The sequence below is a fragment of the Xiphias gladius genome, chromosome 2, assembly GCF_016859285.1.
Source record: "Xiphias gladius isolate SHS-SW01 ecotype Sanya breed wild chromosome 2, ASM1685928v1, whole genome shotgun sequence".
In the NCBI taxonomy this organism is placed as follows: Eukaryota; Metazoa; Chordata; class Actinopteri; order Istiophoriformes; family Xiphiidae; genus Xiphias; species Xiphias gladius.
The window spans coordinates 21,878,879-21,905,585 of NC_053401.1; the positions used below are offsets into that span (position 1 = coordinate 21,878,879).

The 26,707-nt window shown below is 41.7% G+C and overlaps 1 protein-coding gene across 3 annotated transcripts in view; it reads right to left on the reverse strand.

The window, feature by feature from the left end:
- osbpl8 (oxysterol binding protein-like 8) overlaps nt 1–25,565 on the reverse strand; it is a 91,928-nt gene extending 66,363 nt beyond the window's left edge. For 2 of the 3 annotated variants that reach the window (XM_040144287.1, XM_040144278.1), the window contains exons 1-2: nt 25,241–25,565; nt 3,980–4,077 (exon numbers count right to left, since the gene is read on the reverse strand). In XM_040144287.1, the coding sequence (XP_040000221.1) occupies nt 3,980–4,024 (45 nt within the window). In that variant the 5' untranslated portion in view covers nt 4,025–4,077; nt 25,241–25,565. Of the gene's footprint in view, nt 1–3,979; nt 4,078–25,240 lie in introns of those variants that run through there. The other variant, XM_040144294.1, reaches the window with a different exon arrangement.
- Between the last annotated feature and the right edge of the window lie 1,142 nt (nt 25,566–26,707).

Consider the following 26,707-nt stretch of genomic DNA (forward strand, 5'->3'; position numbering starts at 1 on the left):
GTCAGAGCAAGGGGAGAAGCAGCAGACACCTGGCGCGCTTCCCAGAGCCTTTCATCTCGTGTTGGGAACCATCCTCTCTTACCCTTTCAGCAGACGGCAGCATGTGCCAGCAACACAATACATCCCACAGTCTAAGTCTCACACCATCCTGGCACTGCAGTAGCTTATAATGTGTGATCAAGTGATAACACGCTGTCCAAGAGCCTCCACAAAGATGTTTTATTGCTAAATTGCAGAGAGGTACACATTCATCAAATTCAATTCAATCCAAAAGAAAGCATTCGAAAGAAACAGTAAATACACCGATGTAGCTTTCAATTCAGTTTATGCATCAGCAGTTTCACTATGCAGGCACTAAAATAGGCTCTATAGAGGGTCCAGGTGAGAAATTAGCTTGCACTAATAACAGAGATTAAGTGCTATTAAAACTCACTCCTGCTCTAAGCAAAACTCAAAGAAGTAGGAAAGGGCTTTTAGCTCTGCTCCCATACAATCCACTTGTGTGTACAGGCCTGTGGGAGCAATGGCCAGCACTGTTATCATCCCAGTTATCTACTATTATAATTGCACTCCCACTCGCCGCAAAAATGGCTATTGAGGATTATGATTAAGGTGAAATGAAAGGGTAGAATGACAATCCTGGGATCTGAGAGGAGAGAGGTGGTATTTTATATGTGGTTGTTTGAATGTGTGTGTGTGAAATTCACATTAGAATATGTAGACGTTATTATATGAGATACTAAGTGAGGATATGGTTTGGCTGCGCCTGCTCAGAGCTGGTTCCACAGAATAATCTATACTGTACGTGTCAGATTGACCTCCCTTGTAATAATTAAGATTTAAGCACAAGGTTCTGTAGTTGGTCCACTGATATTAACAGTCTACATAAAATGTTTACTCCAACACATCTCACAATGCTGATGATACAGTTTTGATTGATATGGCTCTTCTCCATTTTAAACTGTGTCTAGATTACAGTCCACCTTTAACATTCTTCAGACATCTCAGCATAACCTTAAACTTGTGCTGAATACAGATAGGCGAAATATGTTTCATTCATTTAAAAAAACAATTCCATTTTAACCTGTCGTGCCATTCATACAGATTATTTTTTTGATTATTCAATTAAGCGTTTGTTCTATAAAATCTTATAAATACCAAAAAATTTTGTCACATCATCGCAAGTTCCAAGAGCCAATGTTCGCATTTTAAAATATTTTGTTTTCTCCGACCAGTAGTCCAAACCTTAATTCAGTTCACTATCAATGAAAACTATGAATCCCAGTAAATATTCACATTTGAACTTTTGGCATTTTTGTTTAAAAAAGTAAGTTAAATTATTATTCGATAATTATTAATCATACCAGTGCCAAAACGGACTGACACCAGCTGTGCATCAAGCTTTTCATACAGTTGGGAAGAAATTCTACATATCGGAGCATTGCACCAATTTTTCACCACAAGTGCCTGAAGACAGCAGAGAGAACAAAGACAAAACCAAGGATGCCGGTCGCTATCCAAGCAAGGCAAAGGAGGGCTCCTCACAGATCACTGCTACCCAGCCTCTCCGTCACCAATGCCAGGTTGCCTTCCAACGAAACTGATTAGCTGAGACTAGGTTTATCATTGCAGGCACCCACTCGGGATAGGGACGTGATGATTATTACCTAAACTTGGCTAAATCCAGGAGTCCTGGACACAGTTATCGAGCTAGTAGTCTGCTCAGCCCAAGAAGGTGTGCGCCTCTCACCGGAGTCCTTGCACAAACACTGCCATCATTGACAAGCAATGCTCACCTGGCATCACATTTCTGGCATTAAATTGCTGACCTTATTATCTGCCTTGGGATTTCTCTGTTGCTAATTTTACAGCCCTGTAGATCCCACCAGATGCTAACGCTAACCTAGCACTCCGCTACATGCTAACGGCAATAAACAAATAACAGAATTTGTATCCCGGATGTGTTGTTGGAAATTTTAACCACGCCAATCTGAAGACTATGTCTCTGAAATTCAGCCAACACGGCAAGTGCTCAACTAGAGGGAAAAACACGCTGGGCTGTGCCTTCTCTAATATCACCATAGGATACAGAGCCTCACCCCTCTCGCATCTTGGAAAACGCGATCACCTTTCATTATTCCTAACCCCAGTTTACGGTCCCATTATTAAGAAACAGAAATCCACAACCAGAACCTGGCCTGAAGGAGCGTCTATACAACTGCAGGACCAATTGCAATGCACCAACTGGGACCTGTTCTCTGATCCAAGATGTAGAGGTATTGACCTTAACAGTCACCAAACGCATTTGTGTTTTCCCAAACAGGAAACCATGAATGACAAAGGAGTTCCTGATCATTTTGAGGGACTGCAACATAGCCTTGAGATCTAGTGACAGAGAACAGTGGAGTGTTGCCAGACACAACCTGAAGAAAGTCATCAAATGTGCTAAGGTCACACACAAGAAACAGATTGAGGACCACTACAGCAACAGGGATTCAAGGCGTTTGTGGCAGGGCATTCAGCACATCATCAACTACAGGAGCAAATAAAAAACCCCACCTATAGGCAACAGTGCCTAGCGGGTGGAGGAATTCGACTGCTTCTTTGACCTCTTTGAGACGAAAGGGCAGAGGAGGTAATGCAAATTGAACCTTCGCTAAGTCCCACCCTGCGAACTCAGACTGGCCTATCAAAGCGTAACATCAGCTGCCTCCAATCGGGTCCGACAACTAGACTACTGTACCTGCCTGTCTGAAATTACCCATATTCATTCCAGCTCTGAACAGACCAACAGCCGTTGGCTGAATGACTATAGACCAGTGACACCCACACCCATCATAGCAAAGTGCTTTGAAATTGGTTTTAAAGCACATCAAGTCCACCCTTCCTCCCACCCTGGACCAGGACCAGTACGCCTACAGAGCAAATAGATCCACAGAGGATGCCATCACCACGGCTCTCCACACTGCACTGTCCCACCTTGAATAGAAGGGGACATATGTGAGGATGCTTTTTATGGACTACAGATCTGCATTTTGCATGCAGCGGGTTGTTCACCAAGCTGCATGACCTGAGTCTCAGTGACTCCCTGTGCACGTGGAGCAAGGACTTCCTATCCATCTGCCCACAGTCAAAATTTAAAAACTACTCTTCATCAGACCAGATCACAGGATTGGCTAACACTTGATACCCCCGGGTAATACTGATTGCCCTCCAGTACTTTACACCGTATAAATGTAATGAATAACAAAAAACTTAAAAGTGTTGTCTCATCCCATTGGATGAATTTGTTTACTTTGGACCTTTATAGACATGTCTGTATTACTTCTGAGGAATGTATATTTTGTTTTAAGTACTTAGGTCTCAGTGTGATTGCTGTGCCTGCTTAAATAAAGGTTATATATCATGTCATGTTTTAAGCAGTCTAGCCAAAGCGTTTCCTACCTTTGTTTATATCTTATGTATTTATGAACATAACAGGTGAACATAACAGATGCCCAAAGAAGAGGCCTGCTGTGTGGTTTATTTGGAGTAAACACACACACACAAAAAAAACTCAAAAAAAAAAAAATGATGAGGAACTAGCTGGGTTTGTCTCCAGGAGGACACTGGCAACCTGCAACACCAAGTTGCAACACCAAGTTGCAAAACTTTATATTGTAGCGCAGAACACAGAACACTAGCTGTAGTAGAGCTGTGGGTGGATTCAAGATTACTTGCTTGATCTTAAGTGGAGTCTATACAATATAGTGTGTGCTTTTTGTACACAGTAGAGTTCATCAGTCAGAATCTTTAAAAATATAGCAATTACAAGGACCTTAGGACCTTCAAAAGCAAAACATTAAGTTTTTTAATTTATTTGTGATTATTTTCCAACTCCCATTTTGGATCAGCAGGTTAGACTCTTGTTTTAGAATGAATATCTTCAAACGCATGTTCAGGTGCAAATGTACCTACATATGCCAGTGTGCTGACTCACCAAACTTTTCTCAGGCTCCTGTTGGGACTCGGAGGATGACTCCATGGTCGTGTTAAACCAGAGTCAGGCCTGTCAGCGCTGCTCTGGCAACTGCATATCTGTCAGGAGGAAGAAGCAATGCGTTACCACAACAGATACAATATTACAACATATGAGTTTATTTAATTTCATTATTTAATTTGTAGGTTCTAAGTGTACAGTTTGCTTAAAATTCAGTCCTCAAGGCCTTCGAGTTGTTTTGAAAGCAGTTATTTTTTGGCTCAGAACAGCCCTGAATTTTTCAAAGTGCCCCTTTAACCTCATGTTGGATGGGTAGTTTGTAAGATTGGACTTATTTGCAACATCATGCCTACTCATTTCTCACATTTCAGAACAAACAGACTGCACTGGCTTTTTACCATACTGAAGCACAATGAAGGATTTCTCTCATTTCTGCCATAGTAAACTAATGCAGCAGAAACCTGCTCAACATCCCTCACTGCCCTTTTCCACCCATACAAAGGTGTTGTAGCTCCAGTTTGAAGGTGCTGTATGTAAGTTTTATCTGCTGCTGAACGTGGTTTCTTGCAGTGAGCAGGCGTTGGTGGTGGTCGCTTACTAAGTGCCTCGGCCATCTTAGCATTCAGCTTAGGAGACAAGAGGTTAGAATACGTTCTCTGAGCAGAGCTACTTCTTCATCCTCTCATTTTGGACTTAAGGCAGACTGGACGCTACAGTGACTCACTGTCACAAAGTGGTATTATTAGAAAAAATGGGCAGGGGCTAGCTGGGTAGCATGCTAACTTCAGTAGAAGAAACGAAGCGATAGAGATAGAAGGAAAACAAGAGTTAACATTGGCGTATATAACCTTTAATAAACTTCCTGTTTCTAGTGCAAGCAGGGGAAAATGGAGGATCAGCGAGTCTGTCATCTCCCTTCCAAAATGAGTCCTGAATTATTCATTCTTTCAATCTATCTTTTTCTGTCTGCCCTCAGTTTGTTTTCCCTATCGAAATGTTGAAGCATGACACTGTTTTTAATCTTTATCTATCCAGGCTGGCCAGTTTCTGCTGGGCTCCATTTACCTGCTCCACTGGACCAGATGGAAAATTACTCAAGGGTACATCAATGAGGATACCTTTTGTAGGTTACTTTATGAATCCGAAGGAAATTTCACCCAACAACCCCTTGTAAAGTATGTATGGTGGGACTGACTTAGCTATTATGCAGTTAATATTCACCTTATCCTTTGCCTTTTCTTTTCAAATCTAATTCAGACTCAACACCTCCCTCCTCCTGTGCTGGTATTTACATACACTCAGGTATGAAAACACTAAACTCTGCAGATCAACAGGAAGTTGTTTTTCTTCACAAAACAGTATGACAAAATCAAAGCGGTGATGAGGCATGTGTATGTGAAACACAAGAAAAAGACAGAAGGGGATACATTAAGTCTTTGAGCACACACTGAAAAACATTTCTATTATCACTAGCACCAAGTAACTTCATGGATTAAAATTACCTCCATGTCCAACAACCACTCTACTACATCCCAAATGTATGCACCTAGCCCCAATTATTACTCTTAAGTCCTAAATATCAATAAAACCCTAAGACTATGTTTTACCACTAAACAAGATCAGACCCAAAAACAGCCCAAGTGGGCTGTGTGGAATTAAAACGAGCACTAGTCACAGCAATCATTTACATTTTTTTCCTTGTATAGTCCGTTAACTTCTAGAGGAGAGATACACAGAGGACAGAGGAAGTGTAAACATTACGAGGCAAAAGAGAAATTATGTTTTCTTGAATAAACAACATATTTGTTGCATTTTTTTTTTTAATGTGGAGCTCGTTTTTTCATTCAGTGCATATTTAAAAATGTTCTGCCTTAATGATTTTAACTGACAAACAAACTATCAAACTTGCAAAATATGTACAGTTTACTGTTCAGTATTTGTTGGGTTCGATAAAGTCCAAGGCAAACATGAAGTAAATTCATCAGTAATAGCAGTATTTCATGAGGGTTTACCGTGTACCGTGATAAGTTATGACCGGCTGTTCAATGTTTAGTCTGCCAAGTCACAGCAGGAGTTTCTGACTATACAATCTTCTAATCTGATAACAATGACCACACAAAAGTCACAAATGTTGCACACTCTGCTTCTGGCATACTGTGATAAAGCCCAAGTTGTAAAAAACTTCTAACAGTAATACAGATTGGCAAAACCTTCCTACTCAAATATTGACTCCTCTGTCTGACCAAAAGTTCACACAGGGATAAAAAGAAAACAGTCAGAATTTCTAATGCACACTGAGACTCTCCTAAGTCAACAGTCTGTCAGCAGCTATAACTGGAACAAAACAAAATAAATGCTATGGCCAAATACAAACCACTTCCAGTGAAAGAACTGATAAAATCCATGGTCCCAAAACAAAAAAGGTGGCCACAACACCAATAATCAAAACTCAGGATTTCCAAATTGACTCCTAAAAAAACCCCAAAAAGTTATTTATGGGAAATTGAGCTAACACAGGCCCAGGCCCAGGCCCAATGGTGAGGCACACAGAAGCAATGTGTGCATCTGTCTGCCCACATCAGTTGCCCCACCTACGCATCTGTTCACCACCAACAGACGCAAAACTCATTACCTATTTTCTCTTTGTGTCTATACAGTCACTGTCTGCACACAATAAAATACAGCCTTAACTCCATGGTCTGCAACAGTAAAACCACTGTTAGCAATGTCCACAACATGAGTTCATGATGAATTGGGACCATCTGTTCATTACACTCTACACTTTCAGGGAGATTATTTTGGTTGGAGCCGCTGCCTACCAATACGTGGTTGTCCTAAAAATGCTTTCAAGATTAGGGCAGGCAGCCTCTTATGCCGATTGCTGTTTTCTGTGGATATCTTGGTATGGTATGAATTGTATGAACCCTGCAGCCCCGCCTGACAGTACACCTGATCGCCCTATCAGGGGCTGCAGATCCAAGGATCGTTTGAAGGAAACTATTCTGCTTTATTAAACAGGCATTTACAATGATGAGCCAACACATTATGACCCGCACAGGCACTCTGACCAGTCTGCAGCTACGCAGCTCCATTCGCCACAGGATGCAATGCATTGTATGCTGTGACACATTCCTCCAATAACCATAACATTTTCTGCGACTTCTGTCGGTTCGGACCAGATGGTATAGCCCTAATAGCCCTTGTGCATCGATGAGGCACTGTTCCGTGGCTTGTCTCTCCTCAGATCATTGTTGGTAGGCACTCACCTTACCGAGACCACCCCACAGGTCTTGCCATTTCAGAGAGATGTTCCAACCCAGGTGTCTGGCCATAACGATTTGGCCCTTGTCAAAGTCATACAGGTCTTTACACCTGCCCAGTTCTCCTGCATCCAACACGTTGACTACGAGAACAGACTGTTCACTTACTGTCTAATATATCCCAGACCTTGAAACGCACCATTGTTATGAGATAATCAATGTTTATTGGCTTCATCTGAGTGTTCATAATGTTTTGGCTCACTCGTGAATTTCGTAATATTTCATAACCAAATCTGTTCTAAAATGACTTTACTGGGATTAGAGATGTGAAACTTGAACCTTGCAAACTTGTGCCGTAATAACCAAGCTAATCCGAAGGGGAGACAGCTCTCAGGGTGCGAATCAATATAGCTTTACTGCCATGCAACACCCTCAGCAGCCTCAATGTAGTGGCCTCAAGTATATGACGTTGGAGTTAGCTGTCAATTTGTGAAACAAAGCTGTGGTGAAAGAAAAAGAATATGTTAAGTCACCTTTTCCTGGATAAATAAAGGTTAAAAATACATAATTTGATTTATCCCTGCTTGCCTTTATCCACTGCAATGAGACCAGTAATTTGATCATGAGAAAGGCCAATGTCATCGAAAACCAAACATTGTTTCAAGTTGAAAGCATGAAATCCACAGACTAGTGGTAAAAGAAAATGGGGTGTAGGGATTGAGATTATTCTAGGAAATAAGAGCAGATTGTATTATACTGAGAACAAGCACAGAGGAAATCTGTGTGAATGAAATGAAAATACTACAGGCTCTCTGCAGGTGGTATTCTGTTTTGTTGAGGTTCAAACCATTATAGTGTTTCTATAAAATACTATTTGATGCACTCAACACCACCCCTTATAAAGTCTTTATTACTCACGTAAAACATTTGAGAAAAACAGTTGCCAGTTTATGAGGTACACCTAGCTAAAACTAATGCAAGCTAATACATCAGTCCTGCAATAAATTCTCCTTCATGACGGTTATAATCTTCAGGTTTTATTGAAATGATTTCAGAGAAGCAGGAAGCAGCTTTAGGAGACAAATAGTGCCTAATATCAGACAGAGGACAGGAGTACACAGTGACATTGAGATCGTCGCTAAATCTCCCCATCAGTCATTCTACTATTGTAACGCTCCAGCGCTCAAATAGCCTCTTGGCTCAAGCCAGCACGCACACTTCATCTAGCCTCAACTCTCAAGGACCCGTCTCGCTGACACAGATGCTTTCCACTCTTTCTCAAACCCAGCTTTAGCAATCAGCTCATGACTCAGCCCGGAGCAGCAACAACACAGCTGAGGTGGGAAAATTACAGAAAAATCAAGGCCTGCAACAACAGGGAATGTTTTGTAGCAGTATGTGGGAGGTCAACAAATTCTTTTGTATGATTTTTTTTGTCAACATTTACTGCTATTATATTGTCTCTGAGGTGTGTTGCAGCAATGACAACTGAAGTTCCTTCTGTGATACATGTGTCCCATCATATTTCTGGGTCTATAGTTATCTCTCTGCCATTGACATACAATCCATTAATGGTATTAAGCTGTAATTCGCTGCAGCTTCTTTTTGGATGAAATGTCTCGCTGACTGCTGGATGGATTACCATTAAACTTGGTATTGACATTCAAGTCCCCACAAGCTGTATCCTAATCACTTTGATGATCTCTTCAATCACTTCTACTCTAGCACCACCAGCAGCGTACTGCTGTACCCAAGAGCCACTAGCATAGCTGTAGACTCTTAATCTTGTTCTTTTATTTTCTAATTATTATTGCACGTTTTAGTTTTTTTTTTTCTATATCCATACCAAACTCTAATTATAGGGGTGTGTTGAAGTCTTTACTTTATAAACCAAGAACAGCATTGACAGACAATCCACTCTGCTGCTGTTCTATTGATTCCACTCGCTCCCACACTTTACTGACACTCAAGCCCTTCACACAAGCGGACACATCGCAATCTGTTTTAGTTGTACCACAGCAGTCTGTGAGCTAACAGCTATGAATCATTGCCAAAGATAGAACACAAATGCACAGGGAATCCTAAACTTGTGGCTTGGCAGTGGCCCCAAAACAAAGATGGAAACACTGGCTGTGGAGTTTTTCCACGGAGCCAAAAGATAGCAAGGAATCTCTGAGGAATATTTCACTAAAAACCGACAAACAGAAGACTGTATGTTTTCAGTGGAAAGACTAGCTTTCCAAATTTATCGATTTACAAATGAGCAAATGGAGAGACCACACTGTGCCACGCAGCACACAGGTCAGCACAATAATATTTGTTGCAGCGGATAAGGTTTTAGCCATCATCCAAATATCTCAGACCACTATCAGTGCTGTTACCAAGGTTGCTGTTCAGTAGATTTGAATAATGGACACCAAACCATGGTTTTTTCACCATTCCTGGTGATGTATATTTTGAGTGAAAAAGGCTGTAATGGTTAAGTGGTGGTTTTTTGAGACAATACCAGTATGACCAATGCAAAATGGTTTCTGTTAAAAATGAGCAAACAAAATCACTGGCATTAAATACCACTGATCTCACTCAAAGGTTATTTAAGCCAAGCCATGTCCCTCTGGCTCTTCTTTCTGTTCTTGACTAACTACTGCTTACTTTTTGCACTTTCATGTTTGCTTCATTGAATACTGTGGGGGAAAAAAAACAAAACAAAACATAAACCTAACATAAACCTTATAATTTTTACTTTCAGCAGTTTGGAAAGGAGCTGAATGCCTCGCAGAGCAATCATAGTCGAATTAAGCTCATAAATACCATCTAATTATGGTGACAATTTGCTTAAATTATGCTACACCATACTAACTGCACTGCTAATTAATACAAATATCACAAGGCATGATGCATAAAAACTAAGTAAAAGCAGGGTGTTTTACTAAAACATACATTACAAAAATGATTGAGGTTTTAAGATCATGAAAGTAGATCAGAAAATTTTGGTTTGGATTGCTTGTGACTGCTTTTTTCTGATCTGCTGCAATGAACACCATGATTTTGACTGTTTTTAGATCAACCGTGGCGCTCCACTCAAGGGCAGACAAGGACAGCAATCATTTCAGGATCCTAAACTGATTGTAGTGATGTTACTGTCTGCTCTCAAAAGGGGAGGAAGCTCTCTGACAGCCCAACAGGCAGATCTATAGTGGTCCATTGCTGCCGAGTTTTTAAAAATGATGACTAGTGGTTAAGTGAGACATACAGAGCTACCATGCTAGATGAGGGATAACAGCACAAGATGAGATTTTAAAAATGTTGCATGTTGGTCCCTGATATTTTTCCCAATATAATTCAAACACTATACCACTGCACAGACAATGTCATTTTTACGTTTTCGTTGGAGGACTCAATCTCTTTCATCACTACTCCTTGAGGCAACTACCAGCCACTATGATACTTCTGAACAAGGCCTCTATATTGCCTCCACTTCTGCTCCGTGATGATGAAAGTTTTAGCATAATCTCCATCAACAATCTGTCACATCAAAGGCTTTTTTTGAAAAGGAAAATATGCTGCTATAATTTTTTTTTTTTTTTTTTAGTACAGGGAGCAATGGTTTGTTGAGATGTTACAGGCTAAGAGCACCGAGTTGAATAGTTGCAATGAATAATATAAAGGTAATACATCTCTGACCGTCCGCTTCGTTGACACCTGTGCTGGCTCCACAGATGCCAGACACTGCAGCCTCCAGCTAAGTTTCATCAAGATTCATTAAGATGCCTGACGAGCGCTCGGACGTGAACTTGATGAGCTATGGGAAGAAGGGCAGGACTAACCACAAACATGTATCCAGCCTCAGGATGAATGGCAAAATACTAAAACTTAATTAGAGTCTAAAGCTAAATGCTAGCAGGTCTCTGAGGCTGAACTTAGTGACAGGGATGCGGTGAGCTAAATGCTAACATCAGCATGTTAACTTGCTCACAGTGACTATGCTAACATGCTGATGTTTAAGAGGTTTAAAGTGTAACATGTTCTTCATCTTAGTTTAGCATGTTGGCATGCTAACATTTGGTATGTAGCACTAAATTACGTAATAATTTATCTTGAGGGTACAATGGATGTGTGTACAAATGTCATGACAATACATCCAGCAGTTTTTAAGACATTTCAGTCTGGCCCAAAGTGGCGGTCACCATGTTAACCGTTTCACAGATGCATATGTATACACGAATTAGTGTTTCTCGTGGACTATGTGGCCCTCAAGCTGTTGAGTATCTTAGAGTGTTCACAGCTTGAGGGAAGAAGATTTTGCAAAGCCTGGCAGAGGAAGTCTTGATACTCTGGTACCTCCAGCCAGATGGCTGGGGTGGGTGTTGGTCTCACACCATAGGTGTGCTAGTAGGTCCACCTCTTCTCCGTAACTTGTTTCATCATTGTTGCTGATGAGGCTCATTGCTGTTGTCACATCAGTAAACTCAAGGATGTGGTTTGAGCTGGATGATACAGTGCAATTGTATGTCAGCAGATTGAAAAGGAGTGGTTGAGTACACAGCCCTGGGGAGTGCCAGTGCTCAGTGTGGTGTTGCTGGAGGTTCACCTGCCGATCTGGACTGACTGCGGCCTACTAGTGACGAAGTCCAGGACCCAATTGCACAGCAGGGTATATCCAGTTTGTGTGTTGGATTGTATTTTACGCTGAGCTAAAGTTAATGAATCCTGACACCCCGTGTCCTTTTTTCCAGGTAAGAAAAGGCTGGGTGGAGGGCAGATATTACATTGTCTTCAGTGGAGCGGTTGGCGCAGTAAGCAAATTGTAGGGGGTCAAGTTTGATCTGGACACGGGATTTATTGTACTATAGGATGAGCCTCGCAAAATACTTCATGATGACAGGTGTCAGATGGGGGCGGCAAACATTCAGTCAGCACAGGGGAGACTTCTTAGGCAGCGGGATGATGGAGGTTGCCTTGACGCATCTGGTGACGACTGCTTGGGCCAGAGAGATGTTGAAGATGTGTGAGCACAGGCTTTGATAGCATGACCTGAGATTTAGCCCGATCCTGCTGCTTTGTTAGGGTTAACCCTGGAGAGGGTCTTCCTCACACTGTCTGCAGTCACATGCAGAACATGGTCATCTCAAACCGTGCACAGAAGTTGTTCCGGACATCTGAAAGGTAGGCACCCCTGTCATAAGTCTGTATGGTGGGGCTTTGTAGTCTGTGATGGCCTGCCCTGGATACCCCTGCTGTCAGCAAAGCGGCTGTTGATTCTCTCTGCAGAATTCTGCTCCTTCTCTGATGCACAGGTTATTTCCTGCTGTTTTGAGGGCTGCCTTCTCCCCACAGCTGAATGCAGCATCTCATATCCTCAGCAATGACTAAACTTCCACTGTCAGCCATGGCTTCTGGTTTGCCGTTGATGTGATGGTTTTAGTTAGTTTAAATTCATCAGCACCCTTACTGATGTAAGCTGTCAGTGTCCCTGTATTCCTCCAGATCAATGAGGTCCTCGTAGGAGGCTCTTTGAACATGTTCAGTGCTGTCGAAGCAGTCCTGCAGCATTATACCACCATCATCACTTCACCACTGTGAGCTCATTCACACAAATAAATACAGATATGTAGAGCTCTGACATCTACTAGGCTGTAATTTCCTGTATAGCCAAATCGAACATGCAGAGACACTGAAGGAATGAGGGGCTGATGGTCAAAGTGTTGTCGGAAATGCTATCTATGACAAAGAGAAGGGGGGCAGGGACAAGATGCTTGGTCCAGTGTAATCTTCTGCCTGCCCCAGTTTGGTGCTGCGCTCAGGGGGAGACATCTTTAAACAGAATTAATCCATGTAGGTCAGGGATTGAGAAATATCAATCAACCATGCCATTAGAGGAGGAGGAATTCCTCCTCCATAGAGAATCCAACTCTGCCTTCCCGGAATAAGAATCACTTTTCACCCCCATGACAAAAAGGTACAAATGTACAAATGTCAGTGAAAATGTACAGAAATCTAATACTGTACATGTTGGAATACAGAGACTCAATCACAGAGAGTGTAGGGTTACAATTCTGGAAAGAACAGTTACGTATCGTTCTGTGGTTTAGAAAAATATTTGCACATTTAATAATATCTTGCTGCCATTCCTGTGCCACAGATTAAATCTCATCCATGAGTAGATGCTGTTTTCATAAACACAAGATGCCTTTATGTAACATATCTCTGTCCCCGTCACATTAAAGCAGCTGGGAGAATCATCAAGGTTTGGCTGGAGACGAGGCATTCACCCATCTAATAAAGCAACTGTCTTTTAAAAAGCAGGTCCACTCACTCAGGAACCTTGAGTTGGCTGGAGTTAGGCCAAATTCCAATGATCAGAAATAACCTGAAACTCTGAAAACACTAGACAGGTTATTTCCCTAGTTCCTGTTTAAGCACCTTTGGCCCAACACCGTCACCTGATAGAGACAATGACTAATGGAAAAAGTTCTGATTTTTTTTTCCAACACTTACAACTGTCCAAAGACATGAATAAAGTTTGGCCTGAACGATAGCTGCAAAGTAGCGCAGACACAGACAATATCGACTTCACAAACTTCTTATTAGTAGGATCCATTTATTGCTGGTTTTGGCCTTTTCATGGTATTTGTTGACGGTAAGAGTAATATAGAATACTACCAGACTTTATCATGTTTCTAGTTCACTTCAGTACAGGTCATCCTCAATAACAGCTGTTACCACAGCATCTGCTCCCACAATTTGATCATCAGCTGATAGAAATGCAGTATCATGTGCCACATGTACTCCATGAGAGCCAGTTTCCACGACCTTGTCACAACACAACATGCTGCACACCGGCAGAGCCAAATGGAGTACTGCTCACCAAGAGACAAGACCACTATCATGTCAATAAAGCAGATTCAGAATAATACAATGAGTGTCATAATTGGCTCCCCCTGTTAAAACAGTGCCCCTGTGGTGCTTTAATATTTTCTCTGACAGCAAAATTCCCACAACACAGGCTCTCTTTTGCTTCCATAATATCCCCCTTTAATGTGGGAGAAAGGCATTGGGAGCACCAGCACCAAATGCATCACCTTGCAAAATTAAAACTGTATTATGCTTTCAAATGCCACAAGGTGTCTCCATGCTCACTGACATCCATTTATCTGATCAATAAACACGACATGTGGTTTGGGAATGCTGATGAGGAGGAGGAGGCTGAGAAGGTCTCATCGCCTGTGGTGTCAAGGAGACTATGGTGACCTCAGAGCATTTAATCCCCCCTTGTAGGAGAAACAATACAGCTCCTTGGCTCATAACGAACAGCACAAAAACCATCACTGCCACAGAGAAAGAGAGGAAAATCACAGAGACAAAAAACCCACAGCTGCACTCCAGAGCCGCACACTGAAAATGTGCATGACGCACACAGCCCGAGCTGAATAATGTGTGTCCATTTGTGTGTGATACCTCTTGCATAACAGAAAAGGGAGAAAAGATGTGAGGCTGAGATGCTGACACATCCAGTCTACAGGTGCAATCATTCATATTTTACATTTTAAAGAATTTGCAGACATCACAAGGAAATAAAGAGTGCAGAGTTTACAGCAGCAGGCAATATTCCTGTGACCCAAGAATGACCTTTAAAGAAAATGGATGGCATGTGGGAAAAATGTGGATCAGGAAGACAGGCTCATAGACATCGTCTCTACGCGAGCAGTGTTGTCAGCAGCTCGACAAAAACGATCCACTTTCTCATCTCAGCCTGGGATTTCGACAGCTATCTGCAGTTTGACACCAGACCGGGGGATCGGGACAGATAATCAGGCTGCTGTGTGCTAGGGTAACATCTGTTACTCTAGCAGAGATCGAGCGAATTCAAACCGAGACACAGAAACTCGGACGCATGGAGGGAGCCGGACCAATGCAACATGCACGTGTGGAAGAGATCGAGGGAGGTGAATGAAGGACCTACCTCTGGCAGCTGGAGCAGCAGAAAGCATCATTACATTCACAACACAGCCTCTGAGAGAGGAAAAGAGAGAGAGGGATGGAGAGAGACATAGAGATGACATCACCATATTTTCTCCCTCCTCCTCTGAAATGTAGGCTAGTGCTGCAGGGCTGCCGGTGTCAGTGGCGGAGCAGCAGTGAAAGCTCGCTCTCTGTGTGCGACGACAGAGGAGTATGCTCTCCATGTAAGCCTTCCCTGCAGCTCAACACTGATGTGACCTCAATGTCCAAACCCTCAACAGAGCCAAACAAACCTGCCCTTTAGCATAGCACTTTGTAAACTCTGTGCTACTGGTACTGATTGTATGTAACAAGTATCAGCAGTTTTTATTATGCACAGGCAGCCTTTAATGACTTATTTTACAAACCAGTGAAGTAAGATAGTAACAATTAATGCAAATAAATGTCCATAAACTAAAAAAAAAAAATTTAAATTCTTTAACGGTGCCAAATTGCAAACACATATAGGTGACATTTTAAATCTACCTCGGCTGCCTGTTTAGATGGATCAGGCTCTTTTTAAGCATGCTTAGTCTGTCCACACATTGTTTAGACTAGACAGAGACACAGGTTTTATATGGGATAAGGTTACATCTAACAATTTATCAATCCATTGCTTTTTTAAACCAGTCTGTAAAATTCCCAAAAGATGGCAAATGCCCAATATAAGTCACCAGGGCCCACTGTGATATCTTCAAATTTCCTGGTTAAGTGGATTCAGGTCTGCTGAGCCATTAGGAGGCTGCCCATCCTAAACTCACAGGTAATACAATCTCTTGTCTCATAATGTCAAAATGAATCCTTCTTATCTTTTCCCTTATGTCCTTTTCCGACACCGACCTTCCATATTATTGTGGTGCAGAAGAGCAGGGCCACAGGAGTATAATCATGTTCTGACCCTGACCCCGGAGCTGCTTGTAATACTGTGAGATAGCACTTGAAGCTTATTCTTTTGTGGCGCTATGTGTAACTAAGTTGCTATTTTGGAAGAACCGTGAGCTGTCTTTTCCTCAACCTTACTGTCTGTCTAACAGATGTCTCTGCAATTTGAGAGGTGCGTGTGCGTGTGCGTGTGTGTTGTTATGTGTGTTGTGTGTATGCACTGATCCAGCTGCAGGGGAAATATGGTGCTGACAAAAGCAACCAAGTGTGAGTGTGCTCCTAAAGGAAGAACAGGCAGGTCGGAGCTGAGATTGGTGTGTCAGAAACGCTGGGAAAGGATTCTACACTGCACACCTACACAATTTGTGTACACACACACAAACACACACACAAACACACACGCACACACACACACACACACACACACACACACACACACACACACACGCACACACGCACACGCACACACACACCATTTCACAGCAATGCATAGTCACAGGCGTTTGGATAAAGGAAACATTTAATAAAACAATGGAAACAGCAAGTAAGCTGATCAAATGACAATTTGAAGGATGATTTCATCCAAAGCCCCTTACAGCATTTTGTGTGCGTCATGTATTCGTAGCTAATGCAGCTCTTCACCTGATTAATATTAATATTCCAAACATCCACCGACCAATGGGAAAGACATCTCCTTAATATAATCTCCTCAGCAGAGAAAAAAAACAAAAAAACAATTCTATCTCACTCTCTCCCATCGTCTCTCCACGGACAGATGCATCGTATTAAACTGAATTACACAGTTGCATGAAAGTTGAAACCAGTAGTGAAGCGTCAGCCTGGACCGGCCTATCGGCCTGCCTGTGGCAGACAGGCTTTGCTAATCTAACATAGCAGCTATGATCAGAAAACGCATACAGACCCCATTTCTTGCAATGAACGCATTAATGTAATAAGAAATGCTGACTTAATAAGGGATTGCACTTAAGATTTTAACAGAAATATAGCATAAAACAACCAAAATATATGAGGTATTGGTTAATGCAGTTGTTGATCAGGAACAGTAACTTAATAACTACATTAGTTGCTTCCAAAAAACCCATTTGTCAACATAGGTATTGAAACTCACATTCTCAAATGCTAGAGGATTTTGCTAAAACTAAGCTACCACCATAATAGCCTAATAACGCCAACATTTAGAACAGAAAAAATGGTATTGGGTTTTGTTTCAATTTTAGCGAACTTTGACCCCCGAATTTGCGCTATTGACCAATAGCAAGCCATCTTGACCACGCAGAAAGCCAAAGAGTGCAAAATGGAGGAAGCTATTGTAGCTTTTTTGCCGTGTGTCCTTATCGGCTTTTTCTTTAAACTCTTCTGTCAGAGCAGACAATGCTCCACAAAACAGCAATGGCCGGCAGGCAGTTACGAGAAAGGGCTCAATGGAACGTCGTCTTTTGAATAAACTGTGCTAACATGTTGCCCAATGGAGCTACGTTAATGAGCTAATGAGTTGATAAAAGACCATTAGCAAGTTTACTTTCTCTTTTCAGTAACTGTATATTGAACAAAATGGTTTACAGTGGCGAACAAGTGGTGGGGTGCGCATGGAGGGTTCAGATATTTCAGGGTATGACCAGATCTAACAACAGTCATTCCAAATGGAAAAACACAGATGAGAAACCAGTAGAGTTGCAAGGATTAGCCTATCAATTGATTATTCGATCAACAGGACATTAATCAGCATCTATTTTGACAATCAATTAATTGTTCTGAGTTGTTTTCTAAGAAATAGTCCCTAAATTTGGTTGCAGCTTCTCAAATGTGTATATTTCCTGGTTTCCTTGTTCTATGATAGTAAAGTGAATATCTTTTGGTTTTAGACTGTTGGTCGGACAAAACAAGACACCTGAAGAAATCACCTCAGGCTTTCGGAAATTCTGAAATAATCAACAGATTAATCAGTAATGAAGTTTTTGTTGTAGAAAAATTCAGTCCCTCCTCTGGCTCAACATCAAATCCAACCTCAACTATCTCCCTCAGCACTTCCCAAGATCTGAAAAAATGTTGCCTGCAAATGAGCTTTTGAATCAGAGACTGGGGGAACTCATCTGACTTTGCTGACTGGTGAACAAGTCAAGGTCATGTGAGGAGATTAGATGAAAAGTCATCTTTAAGGACATTAATGAGAATGAATGACAGTAAAAAAAAACAACAACAACAAAAACAAAAAAACTGTGTAGTGTGGAGTCACTTTTGTAGTACGCAGGGAAGAAGCCAAAGGCTTAATTTCCCAACAACACCTCAAAGTTAAAAATCTCTTTGTTGAAGAAAGAGGCCTGTCAGTCCACAAATAACTGCAATTATCAGCCCAAATTCCTGCCCAGAGATTCAGTCAAGCCTGCTCAACCTGAACAGAAGGTGAAGAGATGGGCTTACACAGATAACATATCTACACAGTGATAAAACAGAGCCTCCAGGAGTTTTGAGAAAACTCCAAAATGCTAATAAGAACAGCACAAAAGGGAAATAAGAGAGATAAAAGTCAACCTTATGAAAACGCTCCATCTCAAAGGAAAAGTTTTTTAAATTCATGTTCAGCCAATAGATCCAGGAAAGGTCTTGAAGGGCATAAAGATGCAGAAACATACATTTTGCTATCTTCTGTCTTTAAGGTCTTTTTTGATTTGCTTTCCTAGTATTTCACAGGAAACATTATTATCATCACGCAATGACACTAACCCTAGCATTCTGACTGCTTCTAACGCTGGGGGTGTAGGAAAGACACTTAGTTTATTGAAACTAAATGCGGTCAAGTTAGTCAGCTTCCTCCTTCCTGGCTGGTATGTCATGATTGGTTCCAGTCACGTGTTTCTTATGAAGTTACTTGGAAAGATCTGCAAGTTCAGAGATGGGACGCAACCAAGTACAAAATCTGTGTGAATAACGCAAGCGACAGTAGTACGTGAGTTTGCGTAGCAGCCACTGTCCCTTTCCCCTCGGGCTGCAACTCAGCCCAAAGGAATTACTACACTTCTGCCAACAATACAAAGAAATGGACACGTCGGCTGAAATAAGTACCTGACAGAAGATACAAGCTGGTGCAGTTTTGTTGACAACAATACTGAGTGCTAATGATCTGGTACGATATGAAACTGTATCCTTGCTGAACCCTGTTCACTCTCTGAGAGTATGAGCGGAGAAAAAAATAAAGCATCATCATCCCACTATATCAATCAGGCTCATGAAAAGCAATGAATTGTGCTTCCCTCAAAGAATTTTCTGCCTCGAAATTTTTGCATTTTTCACTTTGAAAATTTAAAACATGCTAAGTTCTCAGGGCGGTCTGACATACATAATAGTCACTTACTGTTTTAAAATAGCGAGAGAAAGAAAGCAAGCTGTGAAAATAATGGGAATGTAACTCCACACTGGGAACCAGCAACTTGTTCACAAACTAGAGCACTTCTGGTCAAACATCCCTTTGAGATCTTTTTTCTTTTTGTTTACTACATGTATATTGGCTTTGTTCCTGCGGGGACATATTTACAGGCACTACAGATAAAAAAAAAAAAAACCTTCAAAAACCATTGCCCAAGGCACATAAGTAGAGTGGTACAACAGAAGAAAAGGCATACTCCAGTGCCTTTTATTTCCACATTGTTCAAAGAACACAAAGACATAATTTGCTCACCCTTTCAGAAAGCTGCACCAGTGGATTATAGTCATACAACTTAAAGTAAAAACGTGGTTCGATGGTAATCATTTGCATCACCTTTCAAATATTTTATTCAGGATGTTTATTTTTTCCTCCTGTAGATATTCTGTGGGACAGATGAAATGTCCTCAGTACAATTCTAGGTGTGGTCAGTGGCTACCATTGCAGTCCCACACCATGTGCTTAAGTCTGGCGTTCATCAGGAGTCTCATGAGCTCAGACACACTGGTTTTTTGGGGTAGACTGGAAACGTTGCCTTCTGTGAGTCGAGAAGCTGGTACTGACAGATATGCAGCAAAGGAGGATTCGTCTGTGGGGGTAAAGCTAACGTCTGACTTACATTACGATTTGTGGATTGCAAGGAAGACTCCGGTCCAATAATCATTAAACAAGAGTGCAAAGGAGCAGACACTTTTGGAGCGATTATTATCATTCTACTTGTCAAAGTCTTTCACACTTAAAGACTTGAATGAAGATAGATAGAGATATGTCTCTTAACACTTAACCAATAACATATTAATGTCTAAAAAAGTATGCGGGCCTTCTCTGTTTTGTACTAGGTTTTGTTAAGAATGTCCCTGATGGTTTAAAGTATCACCCTGTGAACATCATGGTAACCCTGCTCTGGCACCAAACACACGAGTGTGGCATTACACAGAGCGAGATCGTTATTTTCCATGATAGCGCAGCTGCCCCTGCACTTTCTTGGCCCGTTGCATCAACCATAGTGGTGCCCCCTGCCTCGATTTCCACAAGGTTTTGCAGCCAGAGTCAAAAGCCAAATGCAGAGCAAATCCAATGGTATTCTGGTACTGACAGACGCGGAAGTTATGACAGCAATCGTTTTACTGTTGCCTGATCAAAGAGGAATGGACGAGAAGTTAATTTTGTGTCTCTGAATTCCCAGAGTTATGGAACCCTACTCGCCTCTACTACCAGGACTTCAGGGTATCCTGCAGTGTTTTTAGTGGAGGCAGCCCACCTGTGTAGCTCTGAAACCAGCAGATCCTTCTGTGATGCAGGAAGAAGCGGCAGCTCAAGTGGGCAGTAATAAGGTTCCCCTACCTCTGAAGCTATGCTCTCGGGGCCTGATGAGGGTGGACAATGAAGTTAATAGGCTGAGACACTCGTAAGGGGCCTGACGCACCCATGCTCCTTCAGCAAACAAGCATATCCAGCTCAGCAGTGGGCCTGGTGCAAGGCCGACACAAGAAACCATGATTTACTAAAGTTTGTCATCGCTGGAGACAGGTGTAAATTCAAGGCTTGTTTGTTCAGTTTTGTCTGAGCCAACAGCAGTCGAGAGCCTTGAAATAATGAAAGCTAAGACAATTAAATAAAAAGGTACACAATAATATGGTTTAATTGGAATAAAAAGAGGCTGTTTTCCTTGGTAAGCCTTAACTAATCCTCTCAGAGATGGTAATAAAGGCAGGTGAACTACACACTAAGGAGAAGTGGGCCAAAATGTAACCTGATTTGTGTGCTGCTGTTGGTTAGATGTACACTGACAAGAAGTGAGAGTCAACTATCTCACTTTAAGCACATCTGGCATTTGTCAGAGCAAATGCATCCAATTAGCCAAACCACAACCCGTTGCCTGAGTGTCCCAGATGGGAAGCTTAGCCTGGACTGAAGCACTGGCTTGGGCATTTCAGTAACTTCATAAGAAACACAGCCTTTGTTATGGCTCCTAATAGTGTTTCAGTGTGGTGGCAGAAACAGACATGGCTGTTGCGGCACTTGTAACTTGCTGACAGGTACCTATTTGTTCAGTGAGGGACTCAAATGCGAGGGTTGTTTAATTGTTTCATAATGAGGCCGCTGTGAAGCCCTGTAAGGAACTTAACTGTGATTAAGGACTATAAATGCATACTTTATTTCACAAGGCTCTATTGGTAATAGCTGAGATAAGCACTAACTGTGCTCTGTCTCTACTTATTTATAAGTATGAATATCAGCAGTCTTTAACTATTTCATAGTTTCAGCTGTTTTTAAAGCAAGTTCTGATTAAAACATAAATATACTGTTAATTTTTGTATAAAACGAGTATGAAAACATCACCAAGGTACCGGTGTACAAAATAATTTTCCACTGGAAAGCACAACTCCCACATCCAAATGCAGACTTCACCAAGACAGAATAAAATAGAAAAATAAAGTTCCCACTCCCAATAGCCTCTGAGAAATTCGGTTTCGACAGCGCAAACAGTAAAAGTATTTCAATCCCAGTGCAGCGCCACCCCTCGCCTAAACCAAACCCAGTATTTCCAGTGGGTGAGAACGCGTCTGACACGGACAGTCTCCGATTGTGTGCTACACCTGTGAAAGGGCAGCTCGCCAGACTTTCCAGACTCTCCTCATTCTCCAGACAATCTCCAGCGTTCATCTGAGAAAACGGCTTGGAACATTTTGCAAAGGGTGGCAAACAGATAAGTTGCTGCAAGTCACGGTCATGCGCTCCTGACCGTTTTTGCGTAACCGAGTGATTAATTTTTCACCGGAAAGCAATATTCCATAAGGAAAATTCCTTATTATCTGCATTAATTGAAATTTACAAATACTTAAAAGATCTATCTGAATCAGCTGAAATGCTTAATATAAATATTGACCACGAATGCTTCAATTTTTCAGTACATCTGTAGCAACCTGTTTTGCAGCTAATTAGTATTCTGTGGGTAGCTCCGGTAAACAATTAAGTACATTCTTCAAGTCTTGAGAGGAATTAATATGATATAATGAAACATGGGGGCAGTGACAGTCAAAAAAATTGTTTCCATTGTGTACATTTTGCAGCGTCGGGCCGTCGCTGCAAAATGATTGCCGCTGCTGCTACGTCATGAAGTCATAATTACAGGGCTCTGCAGAGGTTTTTTAATTTGAAACAACGGATACAGGAAGTGGAGACAATGGCGACACCCAGGAGGGGCGTGTGGAAGGTCAAACGGGTCACTAAGCAACTTGTTTTTTTCGCTTCAGCCGGCGTGTTTTTGTTAAAAAATGGCGTACAGTTCGCCGCAAATTATTGCGATGCGCCGTTTAATACGCACCATACACCTGGTGGCGTTCCAAACATCTGCTGCGGTCAGGTGTCTGTTCCACCATGCTGTAGCTCCTCCCTCCTAAAAACGCTCAGCCTTTTTGCAAATTGTACAATTTGTAAAAAATGTAGATTTAAGGAAAGGTAGATTTAACTAACAAACATTAAGTCAGATAGATTTTTATTACCTGATATTGATATTCACACGCACCCACCACCCAGGTACAGCAAAACCCTTCACAGCCAGACTGGTCATCGAGCGTACTGGGATAAATCCCAGTGGTCCGCCGCATCAGTGGGATGGTGGTCCATCAAAACATTCATAAAGTTTTTACCGGCCCTCTCTTTGGGCCCGAAGCAGGAATATACCACCTGCTCAAAATGTTTTCTGCAGACAAGGCCTTGTTAAATGGCTAGTGTACAAAGAAACAGCCTCTCTCCCATAATTTAGTCCTCTAGACCAGCACTTGGCTTAATTACCCAGTTTCATTAACATAACTCTGCATATCAAGGTAAATGTTCCACTCACACCCTATTTCTCATGGCCACAGGTCTCCATACATGCTTTCAAACAAGTAGTAATAACTGGAAATGGTGAATATACCAGATTGTTTCAGCAATTCTGCAAATTTTAACTACAAAAATGGCAAACTTTTGCTCAAGAGCCACTGTTTAGAAGCAGTCAAAGTGCTTTTGTAAAGTGCCACTGAAGCTGTGCATTAGAATCGTGTCTTTACAACAACCAGAATAACATATTTAGGACACATATTGAATACTGCATACGACTTATACAATTAACCAGGTTATAGCTGAAATGATTAGTCAATTAATCGATCAGTCGATCAACAGAAAACTAATCTGTTACTGTTTTGACAAATGATGAACTGTTTCAGTCTATGTAATGATTTTATGCATTTCTGTTTTATATCATTGTAACTGTACAAATATCAGAGGCACCCTGGGCTCTGTAAAAATTTATAATGAGCATATTTCACAGTTTTCTGACAATTTCTAGAAAAAACAACACGTGATTCATTGAGAAAATAATTGGCAGATTAATTGATAGTGAACCTAATTGTTCGGTGCAGTCCTAAACCAGCCTGACCTGTGAAAGGCATCCACATTTACGAGAAAAACACTTACTAAGACTTCTTAATTTCTGCTGTGTGCACAGCAATACTGGGTGTTTTGCCCTGTGTGAAAGCATTTCAGTTTCCTGTTCTTGCTCAGTATTTTTCCTTCCATCACTGTGCAAACAAACCACACAAAAATGATCTATTTCTGATCCCCTTTGCATGTCAGCATTAATACGATTCTGATGCTCCCACGTAGATTCTGAATTCAGTTTTAAAACTTTTTATGTCTACCAGAGATATGTACAGGCAACAACCCGTGGTTTGAGAAGGGCTGAATGGAAACTCTATTTGACTGACAAATGAGCTTGTCGCTCTTGTGACCCTGGATTGCGCTTTACCTCAACAAAAGTTTGTCACGGAAAATCCGGGATTACCCTTCATCTATATGCAAATACACAGAGGATGGAAAACATGGAAATACAGTATGTGACCGCAAGAACCTAAGTTGGCTCAGGTACATGGATTATACTGATGGGTGTTTTCATCACTAACTCATATCACCGGGTCAACTACAAATTTTAAAGCCATTGATTCAGATCTGACCATTTTATGCCAGAAAACAAGACTTCTTAATTTCATGTTTGAGGGCTTTGAACGTAGAATTAGTCCTAACGGAGGATCTACAGAAATACAAAAACTGGGCATAAAGTCAGAGGGAGAAAGCTTCATTAAACCACAGGAGGGTGACATGTGAGGCTGATGCCAGATATCAGATAACAGGCCAGGATCTACCGGATGCATCAGTTGTCTGACAAAATTAGGAAGAGGTCTTAATGTCGGTCAGTCTCCTGTTTCTGCTCCTGGCTCCTGTCAGGTGAAAGTGGTAACAGAGCACCGGGGTCGAGGAGGCTGCAGACATGCAACACTGCAGCGGGATCACGGGGAGTAAAATGTAGACAGCAGGGGAAGTCGGGGAAAAGCAACTTTTCTGCACTGAAACGCACCGCACAACATCAAGGGCAAACTGAGTGTAAGGCGGCCCCCATGGACGTAAGGGGAGTAAATGGAGATGGGGATGCTGCTGGACGTACGCCTCAGCTGCCGCTAACCCCGGTTTATTACATAATAGTACGTACTGCTCGACTGCATAGTCACGGCTGTCAACTCGCCACAGACACACGGCGAATTAGCAATCCAGCTAGCTGCGTTTGATCAACATTAGCAGGCGGCGGAGGAGGGCAGCGTTCATTTTGTGTGCCTCTCATTCTGTGTGCGTGGCACTCACCTCTGCTCCGTTGGGGGTCTGCCGCTGGGTCGTCTGACTGGCTCACGGAGGGAAAGCACTGGCCGGAAATATTCAGCCAGTCCTCCGGGACGCTTGCCTGCCTGCTAACTGTTAGCTGACGACGCTTTAATGTTTATTATTAGGACGTCAGTGCTTCAGCCCGTGGTTGCTGGCGATCTCCTCAGTCTAGCCGCGTCATCTAGGTCCAGGACTAAAGTTTAGACGGTAAAAAATTAACTTGACGATTACTGGTATGGTTTCTACTGACAATTTACCCCTGGTATTCAGTCAACTTGTTAGCCACTAGCCCGCCTGCCCGACTCTGTCATGGGTTTGAGAGGACAACCGTCAATTCAACAGCAATACACAGCATTTCCGGTTACAAATTTCAAACTAAAACCCAAAAGACAAAAAAATCAAATGAAAAGACAGCAGAATGTTTTCAGCAATATAATATAATTTAATTTAATTTTCTTCATTGTTACTTAATTCAATTAAAATTTCTTCACCTAGACTGGTTGTCTTTTATCACAATGCTCTTTAGTCTTAAATCTTAAATTCTACAAATGAAAGTAAGATAAAATAAAAGTCCGCAGTCCACAGATCACACGCCAGTTTCCTTTTTGTGCCAACAACCAAAATTCTTCACCTCTCTAAATCAGACTACATTTGCACCCATTAAAAACAAAATCATAAAACTGGTACATGAAATGTGGCATATATTTATGTATTTTATTTTGCTTTGTGCCTTGAAAAAAATATGGCCTTCACATTTCACAGCTTGTTTTTCCCATATCGTAAAGGTGAACTATGTTCGTGGAAATACCCTTCCCTTGTTATTTTTTCATAAACATTCTTTTTATTGTTTCGTTGGTTGGTTTTATGTAATATTCTCTTCTCTGTTATCTTGCCACCTCAATATTGCTTCCTCTTGACTTTTCATACTGTTTGCTGTATATTTATAATACCGTGGCTGAGTGTAAATATTGACACTATTAAGTCACGGTTTATTAAACTGCTCTCCTTTTCTTGGTTAAATTTGCGGTTAAATGTAATTAGTTATCTGCTTAGCATTATATACAAATAAAGATGATATACTCTGCTCGTAATTTGTCAGACTATAAATAGTGGTAGCAGAAGTAACTGTCTTTTTATGCCAAGCCCCATTTTCTGGCACCAGAGTTCCGTCCTGACTTTATTTTGAAGGTCAAACACTCAGCGTCCTCTCTCTGATTTATGACGCGGTACCTTGACGCAGGAAGAGGCGACGTCCTCCCTTGCCGCTGCTCGGCGATCGTTTGATTTACCTGGCTGCACATGACGTCACGGCCGTGATGACGTCACTCCGCTTTCCCGTTAGGCGCAGTCCGGCTGAGCGCTTCAAACCTTTGCTAGAGAACATGTAGTTATGATGTGTGACACCTTTAGTGGCCGGGCATTATCCTCTTCCTCTCGGGATAAACCAAT